This window comes from Drosophila rhopaloa, unplaced genomic scaffold, assembly GCF_018152115.1.
Source record: "Drosophila rhopaloa isolate 14029-0021.01 unplaced genomic scaffold, ASM1815211v1 contig_150, whole genome shotgun sequence".
NCBI lineage: Eukaryota > Metazoa > Arthropoda > Insecta > Diptera > Drosophilidae > Drosophila > Drosophila rhopaloa.
The window spans coordinates 625751-647572 of NW_025335029.1; the positions used below are offsets into that span (position 1 = coordinate 625751).

General features: G+C 36.6%; 1 protein-coding gene across 2 annotated transcripts in view; it reads right to left on the reverse strand.

Moving 5' to 3' along the window:
- Nucleotides 1–21822, reverse strand: part of LOC108037026 (IQ motif and SEC7 domain-containing protein 1) — a 44612-nt gene that overhangs the window by 17986 nt on the left and 4804 nt on the right. The window contains exon 1 of one of the 2 annotated variants that reach the window (XM_044456720.1): nt 9975–10745. The exons of the other annotated variant lie outside the window; for it this stretch is intronic. Coding sequence (XP_044312655.1) covers nt 9975–10042 — 68 coding nt within the window. The 5' untranslated portion in view covers nt 10043–10745. Of the gene's footprint in view, nt 1–9974; nt 10746–21822 lie in introns of those variants that run through there. 2 annotated transcript variants of the gene reach the window in all.

Below are 21822 nucleotides of genomic sequence, written 5' to 3' on the forward strand. Positions count from 1 at the left end.
TAACCCACCGTTAAAGTGCAGCAGCTACAAGAAAGTAAACAGCTCAATTATCCTCATTATTTGCATTTTTAAGCGAATAAAAATGAACTCGATTCAGTTTAAAAAGTTTGAAAAGTTTCCAAAGAGGGAGCTCCACCAGTGTGTGTTTTTCCCACTTGACTCCATTGTCAAATTGGGTAATTGCAAAACAGATCCGAAAATACGCACACACATAAATCGACAAACAGTCGTAAAGAGGTGTAAATTTGTATGCAAACTACCAAATCACACACATACAGTAGACTCCCAAGCCTAACTCAAAATTGGAATAAACTCGAAGAGCGTAAAGCTCGGCTCTCGCGAGCGGAAAAAACAGCTGCTGCAGCTTGCAGGTGAGCAAGAGAGAAAGAGAGAGAAAAAAGCGTGTGCTGTTCCAAAACCACAACATAAAAAATATTCTTCAGGTTGGAAGAACTTAGATTTAGTGCCCTATAAGCATTATCAGTCCCTACTTTTTTACGTATTTTTCCGTCTTATTTTGGCCTAAAAACCTTTTCTTTAAAACCTGCTTTTTAATAGCTTAAGATAAATTATAATCTATTAATGACAGCTCGTTTTTCTGATGGAAATAATATTAATTTTTTTATTTTAGTAAAATGTGTCGCTATTTTATTTAACTAGTAAGACCAAGTATTTAGAGATTGTATAACAGAAAACGGAAAATAAAAGGACACACAAACTTTTATGCGAAATTTGTAGATACAAATAATTTGCTACCATTTTCAAGATATAAATATAAATAATTGGCAACAATTATGAAGTTCTTGATCTACAGATAGACAATCTTAAAACCTTTTTCAGATACATATCTATGGATGGGCATGGCAAACCTAATTGATTTGAGAATGCAACCCCAGAACGTGGCAAGAAATGGTAATACCCAATGTGGAGGGTATATCGATTGTGGCTGCGCTCGTAGTCGAACGAACAATAAGCTGGGCTTACGTTACGCTCAGGTGACTCACGAACCGAGCGAACCGCACTAAACGAGCGCTGAAGGGCGAGCGGGGGCGCTTTACTGGCTATGTTTTTTTTATACTTTTATTGTTTTTATCGTTGTTGTTGCCGCTGACGTCCATATGTGCCATATGGAGAGGCATGTGCACGAATGTGCGGCATTACGGCCTGGTAGTTCACTTGGTAGTTGGTCTCTGGTAGTTGGTAGTTAGTCGCTTGCGGCGGCCCGCTAACAAAATGGGCAGCGTAATGCCTCACTGGCTTCACTCCGCTCCGCTCAGCGGCTGAGCCAAGCGTTAAGCCCGATGACTGGATGACTATATGGCTATCCGAGTATCCGAGTGTCTGTGTGTGTTTCAGACAACAAACCATTTATATCCGGACCTGCGGCCTGTTTTGACTTTTCATTGAAACCTGCTGCTGCACAGAAAACAATTATTATATGTTTTGAATGACCATTAATGCTTTTGTTTTTAGAAACTTGAAAAGTATTAGATAATATGCATAAAGCCATTAAAGAAACCAGATATATTGTCAATAATATTGGTTCCAAAATTGTAAACTTGATTTATAGATGTCTTAACATTTTATATTCAGAAAAGACAATATGCATTTTATAAGGTTCTTCGATCGTAAATAACACTTAAATAGATTTTCTATAAATCTATCAACATTGCAATTTGGGTCTATATATCTCAGTCTACAAATAATTAATACACTTGTATCATACAAGAGTTAAACGGACAATAGGTTAACAAGTTTTTTTACTCTAAAAATACACAACAAATATGCGTTTCATCATGCTAGCAACTTGAAATCCAATATTTATCTGATTACATCAAAACAAAAATGACCTCGTTTTTATCTCTCTGTACTGCGGACGCTGTCATAGCTGCGGCATCGTTAAAACTCAAGTCGTAAACATATGCACACATAAAACCAAAACTTTTGCCACAGTTGTTCCCTGTACAGCCCCCCTCCTCCTCGAGCCTTTGAGCTCCAAAGCTAGCTGATATTAACGCATTAGGTACAAGGTACACAAACCCATTTGCCATACTTGTCTGGGCCGAGTCTCAGCTGTTATGAAACAATAAACAGCCGTCAACGATGATGACAGCCCCCAAGAAACAACAAAAGCCCAGTGCGGCGAGGGTTGGCAAAGGTATTTTAATTAATCTTAAGCCATCACCAGGGGTTGCAATTGCATAAAGAATACAAGGTAGAAGGAATCTTTAATTAGACGGTAATTTATTTTCTTTGTGAAGTCATCTTATAAAGCGACGTTTTTTGTTAGAGAACAGGGGAATTTAAAGAAATTAGTTCATTTAATTTACAAGTACAAAAAACACAAAGAAAACTACATAGTAATTATCGTAGCATGCCTCACAATATTTTACTGTCAAAACTTAATTGATAAGATCAAAGTTTCACAGAATAATTGCATATGCGTTAAATTGGCCATAAACATTTGCAATCATATTTATTAAATTTGCAATAAATTTCATTACTTTAATAATATAACTTATTCCTTAGATTTTTAAAAATTAACAGGTATTATTTTGATATGAAAATTAAAATAAACAAAACATTTTTTTTTGTGTTCCTAAAATTGCATTATCTCTTTAAAGATCTCTATATTCTGCTGCCAAATAACTCTTTAAACTCCCCACTGCCTCGCTGTATCTCACATATGAAACGCATTTTATATTTCATTAGTAAACATCGCGAAAGCTCCGTGGTGTGTAGTTACTAACTATGCGATTACCACGTTTGCCCCCCACTATAACCCCCATTTCCCACCGGTTGTGTTCGCTCGCCTGACCTTAGGCATTTTGAACCCAATTTGTAAACAGACGAAGGGCGGGCAGATGGGAATGAGGAACCTAAACAATATTCACAACAACCCAACAGACCTTCAGTCCGCCCCAAAACAGAAAAGCCAGCCAAAACGATTGCGAGAGCTTAGGGCCCCGTCGATCCCCTACCCAACCCCCATACTATATATAGTATAGCCAACCGATTCCTACCTTCAACTTGCCGCTGGCGGGGCCATTGAATTGCTCATTCGGTCATGGCTACACAGCTTACCTACTGCCTACTACAGTGCCTACCGAATCGCCGGCTTTCGGGCTCATTAGAAAGTGAACGCTACCGAGAGACAAAATGCGAGACAATGCGCCCGAGTCTCTGGAGCGCGGCTAATGAAGCCTGACAGGGCCAATATCGGGCAAGGGATCGGATCACGATCACATCACAATCGAGATTCCCTCGCCCCTGTCATTAGGGCTTTCGACTGGCATTTCTCCATACACTTGCAAGGAGTACTTAAAGTTAAGACCTATCACTTCGCCAGTTTCACTTTCACAGATTATTACTATAATTCGATTTTAGAAAATCGGAATCTTTCAATCAAAAATCAAAAAAAAATATTTCTAAAATAATGTAATGAAACATTTTCTCCTCAGCATTTATTATGAGATTAGTTAAAATTTAACGCAATGAACAGATTTCCACTTAATCCCTTAGGAATGATCGGTTTGTAATTTTGTCCGTTATCTTTTAAAGACAATTATGTGAGACTGCTCTAATCACTTTTATATAATTTTAAAGGAACCTTCAAATAATTTTTTTAACCGAACCATACTGAACATTTATAGATTGCTATATAATAAGATTTGAACCCAAAATTACTTCTTTGAAATTGAAACTGAAAAATTAAATTACTTCTGCCAAAGATATGATCAATCTGCAAGAGTATACCAAGCTTCGATGCTCGATTTTACCAACATTTTTTTGTGTTTTCATTCAATTAAATCAAAAGTATAGCGCACGAAGATGAGCCAGTGACGGATGATGAGATACAAATGAAAATGTTGAAAGAAAAAATGAAAGAGCAACAGCTGAGGAAGAAAGGGGGTACTGTGCGACTCAAAAGATACAACAAAATTATGTTAGTGGGAAATTTTTGTGGTTTCATGAAGTACAAGTACGAGTACGAGTACACTCATTGGAATCGGAATCGCAGCGACTTCACTTTCACTTGCACTTCGCCTTACCCACCGCGCTTCACTTGTTTTGGTGCTGGCCATGAATGAAAAAAAAAAAAGTCCCCCACCCTCTGAACCACCACAACCCTCTCTTCCCCTTTCGCTGGGCAGCCCAGTGGTTAAGTTTTTTTGTGGAGCTGCTTCCATACCGCCACTGGCGCCTTCATCAATCAACGAGCGGCGGTTGAATCGCTCGCTGCTCAAGTGGCGCATTGGGAAAGTTCGCCCACAAGGGTTCTGCGGTGCTCGTTAGGCTCTAAATCACGTATCACACGCCCACAAAAACCAACCACCCTCACAGCACCCACAACATCAGCAGAGAGAAAATAATATTTTGCTATCTACAATCTATATTATTCCATATCATAATTTCATATAATTTATTAAGAAAATAAAATGTAATTTTAAACATAAAAACATTTCATTACTTTTATTAGCTGTTCTTTCTGGAGTGTGACCATGCTTCGCAAAACATGTTGAAAATTAGGTTATTTTGCTATAAATTGGTAATATATTGGTGTACAACAACAATAATTGTTTGTCAACTAAGTAATGTAGCATAATTTATTGTTAACATTATGCATCACTAGATCAAGATATCCATAAAGAAAACATTTGTTTCATTACAATATTCCCTATTTTCCTCCGTGTAGGTGTCTGTTTATGATTACCGCTCTTGTAGCTTTTCCATTCGATTTTCGTTTTGAATTTTTCATTGGAAATCTCATGTTTACAAGCGATTAACAGCTTATTATTATTACTTTTCGTCTGCTTTTCTGCCAATTGAATTTCTCAATTTTTCCTTTGTTTTCTCGCACTTTTCTTCATCCCGCCCTTCTGCTGTCTCATCTTTAAGTTGTTTGGTGCTGAAATCGCCTGGAGAAAGACAAATCTCGAGAGCTTTACATAATCCAAACTAACGCAAATGGTCATCATTATGCGAATTTCATTTGCTCATTAACTATTTTGGGATGGTTGGTGAATGTTGTGCTGCCTTTCTTCAAATTCTGTTGTATTCTATTTGATTTCATTGTTTGTTGCCTTTTTTGAACAGAAGCTAATGAACTTGAAAGAGTCTTGAAATAGCAAAAATACTGGTGTTGAGTAATTTAGGTAGAAGCCAAGACTTATAATTGTTGTGGATGGTTGATTGTAATTATATAATTTGTATTTTGATGAGTCTATTAATATGTCAGTAGAAGAAAAAGAAGCAAATTAAAGGGAAGGAAATTAATTTTGTGGATGGTTGAATTTCTCCGACATGTTAGGTCTACTATTACAATTTTGGATTGTAGGAAATATAGACTAATTCTTTTCTTGGTAGGATAATGTGTTGTTTAAAAGTGTTAATCAGGTGTGCTGTTATTTGATCACTAGTTTAACTTCTTAATAATTACATAAGTGATCATTTGATATGTTGATTCTTCATAACTCAATCCCTCAAACGAAGATCTGATTTCTCACATGTATAACAAGTAATTATGTACACATTGTATCTGATTCATGGGTCAATGGCTTTTTACTGATCGCTTGACTTCACCAGGTAGCTACCGCTACTGATTTCAAGCCCTTGCAGGGTAAGCCAAAAAAAAGTCTGATTAATTCTATAGAAATTGCATTGCCAGGCTGCATTTCGTCAGCTTCAATTCAATGCAAATTACAGAGCCAACTGAAAACAACAATGCGTCTGCGTCCGAGTCTGAAATTGCTGTTGAATTGGGCAACAACAGCTAACAACAAAACGAAACAAAAGAAACAACAAGAGAAATCTAAGCAAAACAAAAAACACTTTTAAGTTGGTTCTGGCTTATCTTACACAGAAAAAAAACTTTGTTTTATGAGCTCTTTTTGGTATTCTAATCTGTTTTTATTTGAGTTAGTTATTTAAATCAATTTAAAGAAATAATTTGAGTTAGTTATTTAAATCAATTTAAAGAAATAATTTGGGCTAAAAAATCAAATTAAAAACAAATAGCAAATTATATTATAATTCTGATAAAGTGTAATTAATAAAGCTGCTTAAAATATTGCAAATAATATGTTTACATTGTAAATAATTATACCAGATAAAACCACTTATTTTATAATATGAAGAACTAGAAATTAATGTCCAAACATTTTATCTATTGTGCATGTAGTCTTTGATAAAGAGGGAGTGCCTGGGTGGATGGGGGCGTGGCGGGGGGTGGTAGGTGTGCACTCAAGAAGCGAGTAGCAACTGAATAAAAGCCGGCTCCATGAAATTTGGCTCATACATAACTAGGACGACGACGACGGCATCAGAAACAGCAACTGCTGCAAGAACTGGTTAACTTGGCTGGTTGGTGTGTGCCAACCGGCAACCGGCAACTTTCCGCCACTCCCCCTTCCGCCCCCTATTCAGTGCCCCTCCCCCGGCCGCCCACCTGCATGACGTCAACTTCCCCAACTGGTTTCGCACTTTAATTTAGATGCTTTCATGCGGCGATGCTCACCGTGTTTTTGATTTCGGCCATGCAGCACCTCATCTGAATTTATTTGCTTTTTTGCATTAGGCCTACAAACCCAGAAGCCTACAAAATACTGATGGCAAACGGGGTAGGGTAAATGAAGATCCAGTCGAAACGGGAAGTAATCGATTTAATTTCACATCTGCATACAGAAAAATGCAGATCGCTTTTAACAATATATTATTTGCCGGATTTCACACAGCTTTGCTATGAATATTTTAGAATTAATGGTTTTTTACTGTACTTCTTAAAAACCATTTTAGCATCTTTTAAATCATCAAATTTAATTGTGTTAATTCAATTAACTAGCTTCGTTTTGATAAATAACATATAATGTTTTTTTAGTGTATTTATTAATTTAAAACTAAAAGTCGTGAGTATTCTCCTATAAAATAAGAAAAAAAAACTTTTTTACTGTGTAACCGAATTGAAGATTGCTTTTAACATCCACATTTCTTTTGGGTATACATATCAATGCACGAAAGTCTGGCATTCAATTAGCGCTGGACCAAAGTAAACTAAGCCGTCCAATGAACGTCGGAAAATGTGAAAACGTCAGTGCTGTGGGTCACGTGGTCGGAGTAATCACTGTCCGGAGTAATCACCTTACGGAACAGGGCACTAAGACCACAGCTCAGCGACAATCAAACAATAGAGGCAGTAAAAGTGAGAAAGTCATTAAATAATCCCACGACTTTCAACTACTGGAAAAGTCTGTTGCAAAACCCAGACGATAATGAGGGGCACGGGGGTAAGAGATATGAGAATAATGAGCAGGGAGGCAGGAAAACCGAAAAAGAGGAAAAACACTTCCCATCGCGTGGAGGGGAAATGTCAAACAGTTGATGCTATCCAGTAATCGAAATAATGCCGGGCTTCGTATTGAATAACACGCGCTTACAAGGAAACTCAAAACAAACAAAAGGGAGAAATGCAATTATTTTTAATGTATAGTTTTTTTATAGTTACTCATTTGAATATATCTGCAATTCAAACAACTAGTTCGAATGACTTATTTCCATTTTTTTACTTGTGCAATTGGGTGAGTAAGCATCACGATAATCTATATTTATAGGAAGAGGAAGCTTAAAGTAAAGCTGCTAATAAAAATTCCTCTGGCAGTGCAATCTATAACAAAGAATAAAAATGACGAATATTTTGTGCCACCGATTGCTAAGGAATATATAGATTTTAAATTATGGCTCTGAACTCTTTAATGTTCAAATCACAATGCCTTTTAATAATACAATTTTTTGTGTTTATTAATAATTTATTCATTTGTAGTTATAATGCATATTCACAATATACACCAATTTACGACAACAGAATATTGATCGTACAGCTAAATTATGTATTTATATTTTACAACCTTGCATTCTCTGGGTAAATATTAATTGTTATTATTTACTTAACATATTTCTTTAGTCACACCCAAGTTTGATTACGTTGGCAATTTAATTATTATGCAAGATAATAAACCAGCTCTTTAAATAGATAAGTGCAAAAATACATTCAAGAATCTAAAAAATAAGAATTGATTGTACAACTGTTAGAGCAAAGGCAATTTCCTATAACTTCCTTGAACCATACTTCTTTTTCAACTAGATTACAATTGAATAATCGATTTAATATAAACGTTTACTACCTTTTGCAGCACTGCACCTGTGCTTATCTGCTTGGTAATTAAACTAACCCGGATATTGTAAACCCAATTGGTCACTGACTACAAATGTTATTATTTGGAGGGCACTATCTGTGGATTAGATAATGTTGTCTGTGCCGCAGAGACCCATTGACGGTTATGTACATATAATCACGTGTTTATCGCTGGAATTTCCATGAGCGTGCCTTCGCCGTGGGAGTTCTGATGTTATACCGTGCCATCCACCATCTACATAACACCAACCACCCACTTCTATCCAGTGGGCATGCAAAACAACATTATACAACATTATATATGCTGTATGTATTTTATGAACGAAAAATGCCAGAGTTCAAGGTTCATGAGTTTCACAGACTGTGCCACAAAAATAGCATTTTTCGGGTAGCTTTTTGCAAGATAGATTCCTAGCAATTTACTCAATTTGGTTAAAAAATACTTGGAATGTCCTGTTCTTATTTTTTAAAGATCAATATTTTATACTACAAAATACCGTCTAATATTTTAAAGAAAACATAATTATGTCAAAGCCTAACATATATTAACTAGACAGAAGAAGTAATCTTTTAATCAATTAATAATAATTTAGTAACTTTCGCTTTTTTCTACATGAAAATCTTATTTTTTTGTTAATTTCATTGTGTGTTATTTCAGGTAATTTAAATTGCAGATTTTTGTTGTTGTTTAACTTTGGGAAATGCAGTACCACCACTGAGCGCCACCTATGCAACTAACTGTGGAACTAAGCCGCATTACTTGTCAAACTTTATTGCATACTTTTCGGATTTTTCGTTAAATTTCCGTAGTAGCTCGCTGGCCAACAAATTTTTATTTTATTTAAAAACTTTGTTTAAAAATAGATTCATAAAATATGCTCCAACATGACTGCATACACAGCAGATATTTTTCATATAAAATGTATGAAGGAATTGTCTGAAAATCACTTGCATACTTCAGTGCGGCAAATTAACAAACTCATGGGCAACTTTTTGTGAACGACAGAGAGGGAAAAGGGGACAGAACGAGAAAGAGAGACGCCCACGATTGGGAAAACTTGGATGAGATATGTGGGCGTGGACGTGGGCGTTTGAAGCCGGCTTCGACCTTTTGTTGTTATCAAAAGCCATGGATATGCTGGGTTATTTTTTATACGAGTATGAGGCAAACATCGTGTGTGGGCATTAGTCCATCAAAAGTGCACTATGGATGGGGCCGAAAAAAAGTGGGCGGAGTAGGATTCATGGGCGTGGGCGGGGGTGTGGCTGGAAACTGCGAAGCAACCGAAATGGCATTGATTCTGCTTCGCCCCAGCTGAGAGAGAGCAATTGCGTCACAATTGTCCTCGGACGAAACTAATCAAAGCTTGAACTCTGACACTTTAGTTGCGAAAATCTGGGGAAGTAAAACGGAGGCGGCGTGGGCAGACAGAGCTCTGACAAGTGCAAAAAGGATAATACACTCAAGAAAAATATGTTAGAGTGGTAAACTCTCTAACATACATTATTTAACAGAAATTCTTACGAGCTAATATTAATTTCCTGTTATAAAAGGACATGGGAAACAAAAAAAATATATGTAAAATATTGTATTTAATTTAGGCATTTGTAGGTGAATAATGAATAAAACCAATTTTATGACATTTAGCCCTAAACATTTTTAAATCGAGTTACAGCAATTCAAACTTATAATTTCCTCCCAAAAATTCTCCAAAAACTTGAGGAAACTTAATTTGCCAACTGGAAGAAAACAAAGAGAAATGCCAAACAGCCAAGAGCAACTTACCAGTAAATCTCATTGGAGGTAATCATATTGGTGGTCTTGTAATACTGGGCGGCAGTGTAGCTGCTCATTCTGCTGATGTGTTGTTACTTTCTGGAGGGTGGCGATATCGGGTGACTAAACCAAGTCCCACTAGCTAAGTCCCTAGTTAGCCGCTCCTCTTCAATTATGTATTAGGTAAATATAGTTAAGGCAGAATGTTCAGTGAAACGGAATCGTTTTATTTTTTTTTGTGTGTTTGGAACTAGGTTCTTGTATGTGAGTGTGTTTTGTTTTTGGACGGTATACAAACACTTTGGCACCGATAAATATGAAGATGACGAAAAAAAATCAATACGTCGAGGGGTGGGGAAATTCGAATTTCACTTTGAAGTCCGTGTTTTTTTGCAAATATATTTTTAATCGCTAACGTGTAGATGTATATATAAAATATATATATATATGATTTTAAGGGACGTTTTTGGGGATATTAAAGCGGTGGCAGCGACGTCGACTGCGGCAGCGGCGGCAGACATGCGAATACATACACGTACGCGAGGGGCGGGGGGCGTGGCGATGGTTGTTCAATTTTACAAAACTCTGCGGCACTTGTTTTGTTTTTTTTGTTGTGTATATTTATTTTTGTTTGACTAGTCTGGGATTTCCCTACTAATTAGGTAATTTTGGACATTTTTTCTGGTTATGGTTAAAAATACTGCTAGGCGGAAAAGCGTCTGCGAAAAACTAACGTCGGCTAACTGACTGAAATGGAGTACTGAACTGGGTAAAATATTTCCATTACTGAAGGCGTCGACGGCAGCCAAAGCGGCTCCTTTTCTCTCTGCTCTAGGAAGAAGAGAGCTGAGAGAAATTAGAGAGAGAGAGTTTTCCAGACAGATGTCTCTAGTGCGGGTTGTTTTTTTTCTGTTCCTTTGGTTTTTCTCTCTCGTCAGAGGGGGTTGCAAAAATCCACAAAATGCAGCTTTGTGGGGGGAAAATGCAGCGAGAAATATGCCTCCAAAAATCACTGGCACCATACGTTGGGGAATTTGCCACCCATTTTTAATGAGCCTGAGAAAAGCCTGTTGGAAAACGGTTTGCAAATAGTTTTATGACGCAATTTAGAGAACATTAAAAATCATTCTAAAAGCGCCCATTAAAAGCCGTTTCCGGAGAGCATAAAAGAGAGGGAGAAATAAAATTGGGGGCAGCAATAAAGAGAGAGAGTGCCGACTGTCAAGAGAGGGTTGCAAGTTATTAGCGGCTTTTGTTCCAATCATAATAAAGGAAAAACAAAACAGAACAACATCCAGAAAGAAGTTCAAAAAATATGTTTTATGCTGGAGTAACCGCCAGGATATCCTCCAATATTCCCCTTCTTAAATATCCTTGCAAAATGCAAATAACAACGGAAATTTACCGACAGTCAACCCCTACTTGCTAATAGAGAGCGGTCGGAAAGAGAGCAAGCTAAAGAGAGAAAGAGCACGGCATTGCCATCACAAGACCTACAGAAAATACACTGGTAAATCAAAAGGGTATCAATAAAAACCTTTTGGTAAAAATCAGTTTAGGAAAATAATTGTATTTATAAAACAACAATCATTTCAACTCCATGAAAATCGAATACTTATTCATATATAAAATTATTTCGCTTGTTTTAATTGCTAAACAAGAGAGAACGCTATAGTCGGGTGCCCCGACTATCAGATACCCGTTACTCAGGTAAAGGGAGTGCGAGGGAGATGGAGATAGAAACTTTGATCACGCATAACTTTTTAACGAATGGTCCGATTTGAAAAATTTTACATTTCGATAGGTATTGATAAACACAATAAAACTGCATTTTTACTTTTTCGAAATATTTAAATTTTTAAAATCGTATATAAGCGATTGTGGGCGTTAAAGGGGGCGTGGCACCATTTTGAAACAAACTTGCGCTGCGTAGGAACTTCTAAAATCTACATGCAAAATGCCAATCTTCTAGCTTTTATAGTTTCCGAGATCTCAGCGTTCATACGGACAGACAGACAGACGGACAGACGGACAGACGGACATGGCTATATCGACTCGGCTAGTGACCCTGATCAAGAATATATATACTTTATAGGGTCGGAAACGCTTCCTTCTAGCTGTTACATACTTTTGCACGAATACAATATACCCTTTTACTCTACGAGTAACGGGTATAAAAATCAACATCTTAGAAGTTATTTTCTTAAGTTAGCATCTTTCTAAGCTCAAATAGTATCTTTTTGTAACTATGAATTTACATTTTTAGTCTCATTTTTAGAAAAAATGAACTAGAAATCCAAACCTTGATTTGTGGTATGCTAATAAAACAATGCAGAGTGTGGGAAACTTTTTCCTAACCCAGTTCATCAACTCGTATTGAGTTATTTAGTGGGTAATCGCACTGAGCCAAATAATTGAGGTGATTACCATAGTTACCATAGTTTGGATTGTTTGACAATAGGTAGTATCACTCCGAGGTCGTCCAACATCGTTTGCAATGAAACTCAAAGACCAACGGACGAATCCCAGGTGCAGACACAGTTCCCATATGGTTTGTGCCCATGATTAAAGAAGTGCAGCATAAAAACCCAGAAAAGTGATAACTTCCAAATGCACCACCCTCTCCATCTACAACTGGAAATACCCGTCTATATATCCCATATATGTATATATTTTGCGTGTCTGGTGCGTGCTCAAGTCTCGCTGGTTTCGCCATGGGGAAGCTCCCAGTGGGTTCAGTGGTTCGGGAGGTTCGGTGGCACTTTCTATGGCCCCGTTGCATGCAACCTAATGCAGTCTAACCCACACAAAGGTCTCTTTCTCCAGCTCTTTCTACAACCCCTGCTGCCCGCCCTTTCTTCACGTCTTACACAAAAGCAGCAGCGGCTTCAACTTCAATTCTTGGGCGCGCTTTTCAAATACAAGCCCAGCAATAAAGTATTTAATAATCAACAACAGCAGCAGCAACAACATCGACAACGGGTAATTGCAAGCTGCAATTGTGGACTACACTGGGACTACAATATAGGTTTAGCCCCTTTTCTTAATTTCCAGAAGACAAATGCTAAAGCTTCTGATTTAAGAAATCATCAAAAGAAAATGCATTTTAAAATCCTAAGAATATAATAATACTGTAAAATGCTTTAAGTCTAAAATATATAAACTTATAATCACATTGGATTATACAATTTTTGTTCAGTAGGTACTTGAATATTATTCAAAGTTTTTTATTTTATTCAGTACCTTTTCAAAATATTTTAATAATTCAATATTATTATTCAATACCTTTTTAAAATATTTATATGTCTGTACCATACTAACAGGTTATTTACCAAATTAAGTATTTTACAATTTTTGATAATTGTTTATTTCAATTAATCGGTTAAGTCCTTATTTTACATTTAAAAATAATTAATCAAATGTTCAGTCAGTTTAATAAAAACTTTAATATTTTTAAAAAAATGTTTCGATTTTATTTTAGTGTAGCCACCCAGCACACCCACTTCGTGCATTTTATTGTGTGAACAGAAATCAACTTGGAAAGAAGTTCAAAACTCTGAATGGCTTCTCAAGACATGAATATTTCAGCGAGCTGCAATGAGGGGATTGAGGGGGAGTGGTAGTAAATGGGGGACTTTGATGGACAAAGGGTCAGGAGGAGGGTGTTAGTGTGGGAGCTATTTGCCCCGGGGTCCACGCCCATCAAATTGGGTCAACTGACAATGAAGCGCATCAAAAATGCAACTGCCAGTGAGGATACCAAAAAAAAAGACAATTTTCAGTCAGATAAGAAGCAAAAGTTTTAATCTCACCCCGCCCACAATACCAACGCCCCACCTAAAACCAACGAAAACAAACAAAAGCTGAAGATCTGAGGATGAAGAGGGATCCAACTTATAAAGAATAAACAGAAAAGAGCAGCCACAATATTTTCACATTCTTTTTTATCATTCTCCAAATGGAAATGAAACTCGGAAAATATGATGATGATGATGATGGTGATGATGATGAAGAGGGACTGCGCGAATGGAAAGACCAACTTCAAGACGCTCGAGATGAATTAAGCGCAAAGGCAACAAAAGATTTTCCCTCTTGGCTGTCATAATATTGAAAGAACGCCCAAGGCTGTGGGTGGGGTGTGAGGTGGACATATATCATAAAGTGGGGACAGGGATAAGGAAACTCGGGGAACTGACAAACTGAGCGAACTAGTCCGATGCAGTTCCAGAAAGATGACAAGTTATTAGCGGGGCGTGTGTTTACTCCTTAAACTGCACACTGCATTTAATGGCCTTAAGGCTTATTGGCTTCCTGTCAGATATATCAGCTTATTAATGGGGCCTCTAATTAATGATCTAATCGAGGATACTCTAGAATACAAGGAACTTTACCAATAGTTAGATAGCTTTTATGGAACTCATTTATTTAATGAACTAAATAATGCTTAAGAAATCACGTTATCCCCTTGTTCTGTATATATTATGGTTAAAAAAATATTATTTATTTCGATTTTATTATTGCTTACATTCGCATATTTGTTCCACTGATGCAGCCGAAAAGGAATTTCAAAAATTCAAAGGTAATAAATTATTGAACAGAATAAGAGCATTACACCCAATATAAATATAATATCAAGAATGCACCGGTAAATACAAGTTCACATACCTCACAGCCAAGAGTGAAATATCTAAAAACAAATTATTAAAATGCACAGGAAATTTTTAGACGAATTGGAGCAGTGACCGTCCCATCCGAATATTTATATATTCAACATGTGCAACACACTACATCATCCTATATATTTTCCCCCATTTCGTTGTTTCATTTCTGTTGCAAAAAAAAGAAGAGAAAATGTCAGCAAACGCTAAAGAGCACTTCATGTACCCACAGCACATCATGCAGATGAACTGGAGGAGAGAAAATGAGACTTGTTGGGGGGGAAAACGGAGAAGAGTCGGGAGAACTTGATGAAGAACACGATGCAGAACATTGGGGTGGCGCATAGTAACACATAAAGTCAGCAAGCAAAAAATTAATGAACATCAAGTTAATGAATTTGGGAATACCCTGACTAAATGTGGAAGATTGGGCGAAAATAAAAATGAAAAGAAGATGATAATTACCTACGAGTTAGGCAAACCATATTAGAATATATTATATTTAATAAAAACAACTAAAAAACTTTTAAAAATCATTCAGTTCCTGTGTACAAATCGTAAAGTCATACACGAAGTGCATTTCATGCCAGTGTGTTTCACACTAGTCTCAAATTTCACAAAGGAAACGACGTCGTGCGGAATATAATGAGACTATTTACAGGGTTGATCCCATGATAAGGACACGGAAACGGGAATGATTTGGCTAATTCATTATTTGGTTAAGCAGGAAGTTTGACTCGATTGCTTAAGAAAACATTAAGAAAAACATTTTATAAGATTAAATTTATATTTGTGAAGCCTAGAATAACACACCATAAATTAAATATATTTCAGGCTTTAAATAAACCTTATATTATCACCTTTTATAATTATGGCATAAGGATCACAAACTCAATTCCTGAACTAACATACCCCACCAGAGATCATGATATGGAGAAAAGGGAACGCGGGTGCTTAGCCTTAGAAGATGAACAAAAACAAACAGAAATGCTGTTACACAAGTGCCCAAGTGGCAGGCGCTTGCATCCTCTATGGAGCTTGCAACATTAAGGATGCCACCCCATCCAGACACCCACTTCATCCACCCCCCCCCATCCTCCTCGAGGACAAAGAATGCATGCCAGCGAACTCGCTCGTCAGTCAGTCGGTGAAAAACTCCCTTTGCTCCCCAGGGTTGGTTATTCACAGTGCCGCAGGCAGATCTTTATTACAAGGGGGTCCCTTACAATTTTCTATGGAATTTCTTTAAGAAAATTTGTAAAATTCTACGCAATGATAAATAACTTTTTTTTAATTTTTGTGTTTCTAAGTAATTAATTATTCTACATAATTTGTTAAAGCCTTAAATTTGTATTTTTTTAAAGGGAAATTGTGACCCTACTTCTTTAACACTTTATGTTTCATAACAAAAATTTTACGCATTTAAAGTAATCGTTCTAGTTAACTCTTTTAAAATTGTACTATATGTAATTGTTCTATTTGTGTGACATAACAAGAGCCCAATTATAATGTTCTTGCAAGGTACACCACTGAATTTTGGTGTTAAAGAATTGCGACGAATCGCAGGACAAAGGCTGAGGATAAGGTATGAGGATGTTGACTGCACAGGACGATGACGTAGGGACAAACGCGAAAAAAAACTGTGTTGAGATTTGTTCCCTTTGGCATACCCTCACATCATCCGACGGATTGCGGATTGCAGGGCGGAGGTTGGAGGATGCATCTGAATGCGAGATGAGAATGAGAGTTGAGAAATGAGAGGCGAAAGATGTGTGTGTGTTAATTTGAAATGTGAAAATGGGACCAGAGAATTTCCCCGCCATGCCCTCCCCAATTTCGGTTTTTGTCAGCGTATGCGTGTCGTTGTATGTGGTGGAATACTTTTTCAGTTTGTTAAACTCTATTTTTAGAGCTCTCGGCGGCCATGAGAAGGAAAATTCTGCCGCACCAGTGTGTGTGGGGGCGCTTGCTGGCTTAGTTTTCCCGCAGTTTCCACTGCTTTTGTTTCCAATTTTTTTTTTATTTACACTGCTGCATGTTAATGCGCTAAACACGAATTTGTAATTCCAAGTTGGAGTTATTGAAACATACAAAAAAGAAAAGGGGAAGGGAAGCAGATATTTCCCAAGACACAAAATGTTAAAAATCAATTCTGCAATTTGTCATGGGAGGAATGGGTGTTAATTGAGTGGCGCAATTAAGGGGGTGGGTGAATCCTACACATTTCAGGCTGCTTTTCAGGTCGTAGACGCCATGGCAATTAACGGTAACTCAATTTTCACCTGACGGATCCCCCCACCCACTTTATTTATTGCTCTTATATATAGTTATCGGTCTAGGTGTAGGAGAAAACTGGCAGCCAATATATATCGAACATTTGTTTGCCTTCCCACGGCCAAAGTGGAGGATAATAATGACCATCGATACATAGCCACGATGATGATTGCCAGTTGCTTGGTCTCAAATGGGTAATGCAATCCGCTAATGCAACTCTCCAAGCATTTAACACTAAACAGAAATCGTATACGAGAGCAACTTATTAAAAACAGTAACAGACAAAATGCAAGTCGGTAATCAATACGTAGGTGAAGTTGGCAAAACGAACTAGAGTTGCTCTACTTTTAGTTGTGCTCTCTTGGACTTTGCTACTGTCATAATTTGGGTTTTCAAACTAATCATAAACTAAAAAAAATACACTGAATCGATTATTAGTTTGGTTTTGTTTTACCTGAATAACGAATAATTTATATGAGTCACATCTGTATTTAATTATTTCTGGTTATTAATTATAAACTTTATTACATAATTTTAAAGTATTTAATTTCAAAAATCATTTGTGACAGGAATGTAAACCGATAGATTTTCATTCCACCATGATTTAATCTTATAAACCTGAGAAATTAGATCTCCTCCAGTCTGGTTACAAAGCCCAAAAGCTTCTTGGCCATTTCAGGGTATCTGGCTACAGGTAACTGGTTGTCAGTCAACACACATGCCCCTCCAACTCCCCTTTCCCCTTCCAATCACTCCACACTCTCCGCAATGGCGATCGCGCTCCATGACGAGGTTGCTGACAATCGATTAATGGCACATATAAATGGCTATCTTCTGGTTGGCTAGTTGCTAACCAGCTCGGCATCAACGTTTGGTTGTAAGATACACAGAGATATATAAATATCAAGAAACAAATTAGAGCTAACATAATTGAACATAATTGAAAAATTAATCTATACCATAATTTTACAAAAATTATATAAGCTGTGTTATGCATATATACTTATACCAGTGTAATATTTTTAAGAATTTATTTAATATAGAGTTAAAAATAATCCTTTTTCTAGAAAAACTTTAAAACTGTACAAAACTTATTGATTTGTTGTACATTTTTTTTATGAATATTTCTTTTAATATTATTTATAAATGATCTTTATTTTCCCCAGTGCATTAACCAGTGGCCAGCAGCAGCAGCAGCTCCAACACTCTTGTGGTCAGGTTATTTAAAAAAATATATTCAATTTGCATGTGTCTCTCATTTTCGACTCGTTTTCATTTTCGTTTTACGTTTTTGGCTCTACTACTACGTTTTTTTTTCAAGTCGATGAATGAAATCAACATAAACAGCATTTAAAAACACGAAATTATTATATATTGTGGGCGTTTAGCCGAGTGCGTTCAACGGCGCCGCTACGACGCTCCATTGGGTCACCAATAAAAATAAAAAAAAAAATAATAATAAAAAACAAAAGCAACGCCAATCTCTGGCGTCTGCGCAACTGCGTCCATTGACGCTGGCGACCGAGCTGCGCAGACAATCTTAAGGTCAAGATATAGCAGATAAAGCAGCAATAATATTTCAAGGGGTTGGAGGGACAGCGGGCATTGGTTTTCAGATGAATGATGAGCAAGACGAAACTGAGTTCGGAAAAAACGCACAAGAAAAACCCACAAAAATTCATATAAATCGCAATATATTTCTTGATTGTTTTTCGGTGTTGGTTCTGCAGGCGCCTACACAAACAAATGCAGCACAATAGTGCTGGTAACTTTGGCTATTTGTGGGTTATTACCAAAATAAATACCCATATTAAAATTATAAAACAACATTTTAAAATGTTTTAAGTATTTTTATACTTCCATTACTTATAAAATATATCTTTCAGTCAATTTATAGTTATATAAAAAACACAGTTTTTCACGTGTCAATTAAAAAATGAACCAAATGTGAACCATTTTAATTTTGAAAGAGTAACTGAATTATTATTGTTATTCCTTTACATATTTAATAAATTAATATTATTAATATCGCTGTAAGCATTTTGGAAATTTTTTTGAATTAAATATATGCACCTCTCTACAAATTCTGACAACACTGTGCAACGCTTATACGCAGCCCACCAGCTGTTGAATATTTTTGAGCTTTTAATTTTCGAAAAAGCAACAAATAAAAATTTGAATATTAAGCCCAAGGAAGAGGAAGAGAGGGCGCTGCACTCTGACAAATAAGAGAGTGGGAAACCCGAGGAAATTGAGCAACAACGCATTTTCTTGGCACTCGCATTTGGGGCGTGCCTGCGAGGGGATCCCAGGGGCCCAAGTACTTTACTCAACCGTGGCGCTGAAAAATAATCAAAAGACAAGAAGAGGGTTCCCCCAAAATTTGGGTCAATGTACACAAAATACACACTCATGCCTAAAGAACGAAGAATAATTTTTCACGTTTTTCTTGATGATTTTTTAATTTTACAACATTAATATGTCAAAATGGCAGGGTGGGGTTCCCAACTTATTGCAATTTGTTATTCTTATTTCTTGAAAATATATCCCTCATTTGTTTTTCCCTTATTTTGCTGATTTCTTTACGACTCTAGGCAGTGTTAATTGATTGAAAGAGGGCACGATTTGCGACCTCCAAAGTGGGTGGATGGGGTTGTTACTCTGGGGATGCAACCACAACCGGAAGTTGTCAGTCAGTTGGGAGGCGAAATTTATTATATATATATATAAGTTAAGTGAGTCAAAGCACTAAAACCAGAGCACAGATAAGTGGAGTGAAGTGAAGATAAACAGATGAAAGATGTCGCCCCAGACATTTTGAAAGACTTTGTCTTAGGGTGACCGACCACCCAGTTCCATCTTCATAGATAAGACAAAAGCCTCAGGGGCTCACATGACGGTGATGAAAGTTTATTGTGGTTGAAGATATAAAATGATTACATAGTAGAGGGCTCTAATGGATTATTTCATTCGTTGTTAAACCATATAAATACATCTATTTATTTAAGGTGACTCAGTATCAATAAAATTTAGTTTTTCAAAAAATAATACATTTATTACACTAATAAACCATTAACAAGATAATTTACAAATCTAGACATCAATTTTTAAAATTTTGCCAAAATCATTTGTTATTCATTGATATTTGAAAATTTTAATGGGATTATAATAATATTCATGAATAAGTGTCACATTACAATCTTTATCTGCATATATTACTTTTTATGGATATTTCTGTTAACCTTTTATGGAAATTGTTCGATTTCTTAATGGCCTTCAAAAGATTTCTCGCTTGTTCTCAATGGAACTTTTAATTTTTTTTTGCAACGATAAGAGGCAGAAACAATTAAATTTAGCTTTAAAATGGAAATTAGTCATAGGCTATATAATTTACACAAACAGCTGCAGGGATCAATCACCATGATTTCAGCATGCCAAACTATTTTAACGAAGCATTAATTGATTTTCGAAAGGCTGACCAATTCAAATTTTCAATAAGTAAAGGAAAGTGTGCAACAAAGAGCCGGCTCAATATAAATGACACATTGTATGTACAATGTATTTAAATGAAATTGTTGTTTACTAATTATACGTCTTTAACTTGCACATTGACGGGGTTTTGGAAAACATTTTTTTGTTATACAAATTCGTTTTTGAAAAGTAAGTGTCATAGTTTTAATATTTTTGGGAACACCTAATGAATTGCATAAAACCGACTAAATTATTTAAGGTGGAAATATACTCGTGCTGAATATATCTGTTTCAAGATATTTAAAACCAGAAAAAAATGAGAAAATTAAATAATTCCCATGCAATCTCTTTCCAGCAAATATATTTGAAAATACCGCATTTCTCCCACCGAAATCAACCATGTAGAACCCTTCTCCGAAATTAGACCTCTATAAACACGATCCAAATAGCTGATCATTATTTCCAGTCCATCATCAGCGCAACTTCCTTCAGTCAGAGACAAAAGCGAATCCCACAGTTTTGGCCATTATTGTTGGTTCGAATCTCTAGCACACGATGGCCATTTTTGGGCGCATGCGCAGCCGTCAGAACCGAGCAAAAATTACCAGAAGATGGCCAAGACCGGGACTTATGGCCATGTAAAGCGTACTGGGCCGCTGTCAATGCCAAACACGATTGACAAGCCACTGGAGCAATGAGAGTTAGCATTGGCATTTGGATTTGGTAGCGAGTTCCGCTGAATGGGGAAAAGCGACTCGGAAGTTGTCACTTTGGGCAGGGACAACATGAACGCATGTCTCATCAATCACTGTATCTTTGTATTTGCGTAACGAGCTGCACGAGTAAGATACAAAACAAAACAAAAAAAGAAATAACATATGCAAAAGGCTGGCTAAAGCCAAAGCGGGACGCCCTCTAATTGATTACATTGTTCAGTTGGAAACTAATCCCCCAAAGACTTTGAGCCAACTGGAATTTTTCGCAAGCTTTTTTCTGTGACTTGACAGTTTAGTCTGAACACATGAAAGTCAGTTTGGCAATGACATTGTTTATTAAACATTTCATATAAATGATTTTAATTATTATTCTTCGACTGCCCAGCACGCGATGATCTCACTTTTCGATTGAAAACTGAAAATTTCATTTTTGTTTATTGCATGCATAATAAATGGTCTAGTCTGGAGCACCGACACATGGTTACCCCAAACCCAGATGTGTTCGGATCACTGGAATAACCCAGAAAAGCGATCAACTTAATTGTGTTAATTTGCAATAGAGAGCTTCGGGAGGGAAATTATTGTATCGAAATGCTTCCTCAACTGAAATAATTGAGAGAAATTACTGGTGATGGATAAGTACTTTGTCATAATAATTGACACAGCTATGGGGCTTACATTATTTTTGTATTTCATTATTATGTCTTCGATAAACTTAAGTAATAGAATGCTATTCGG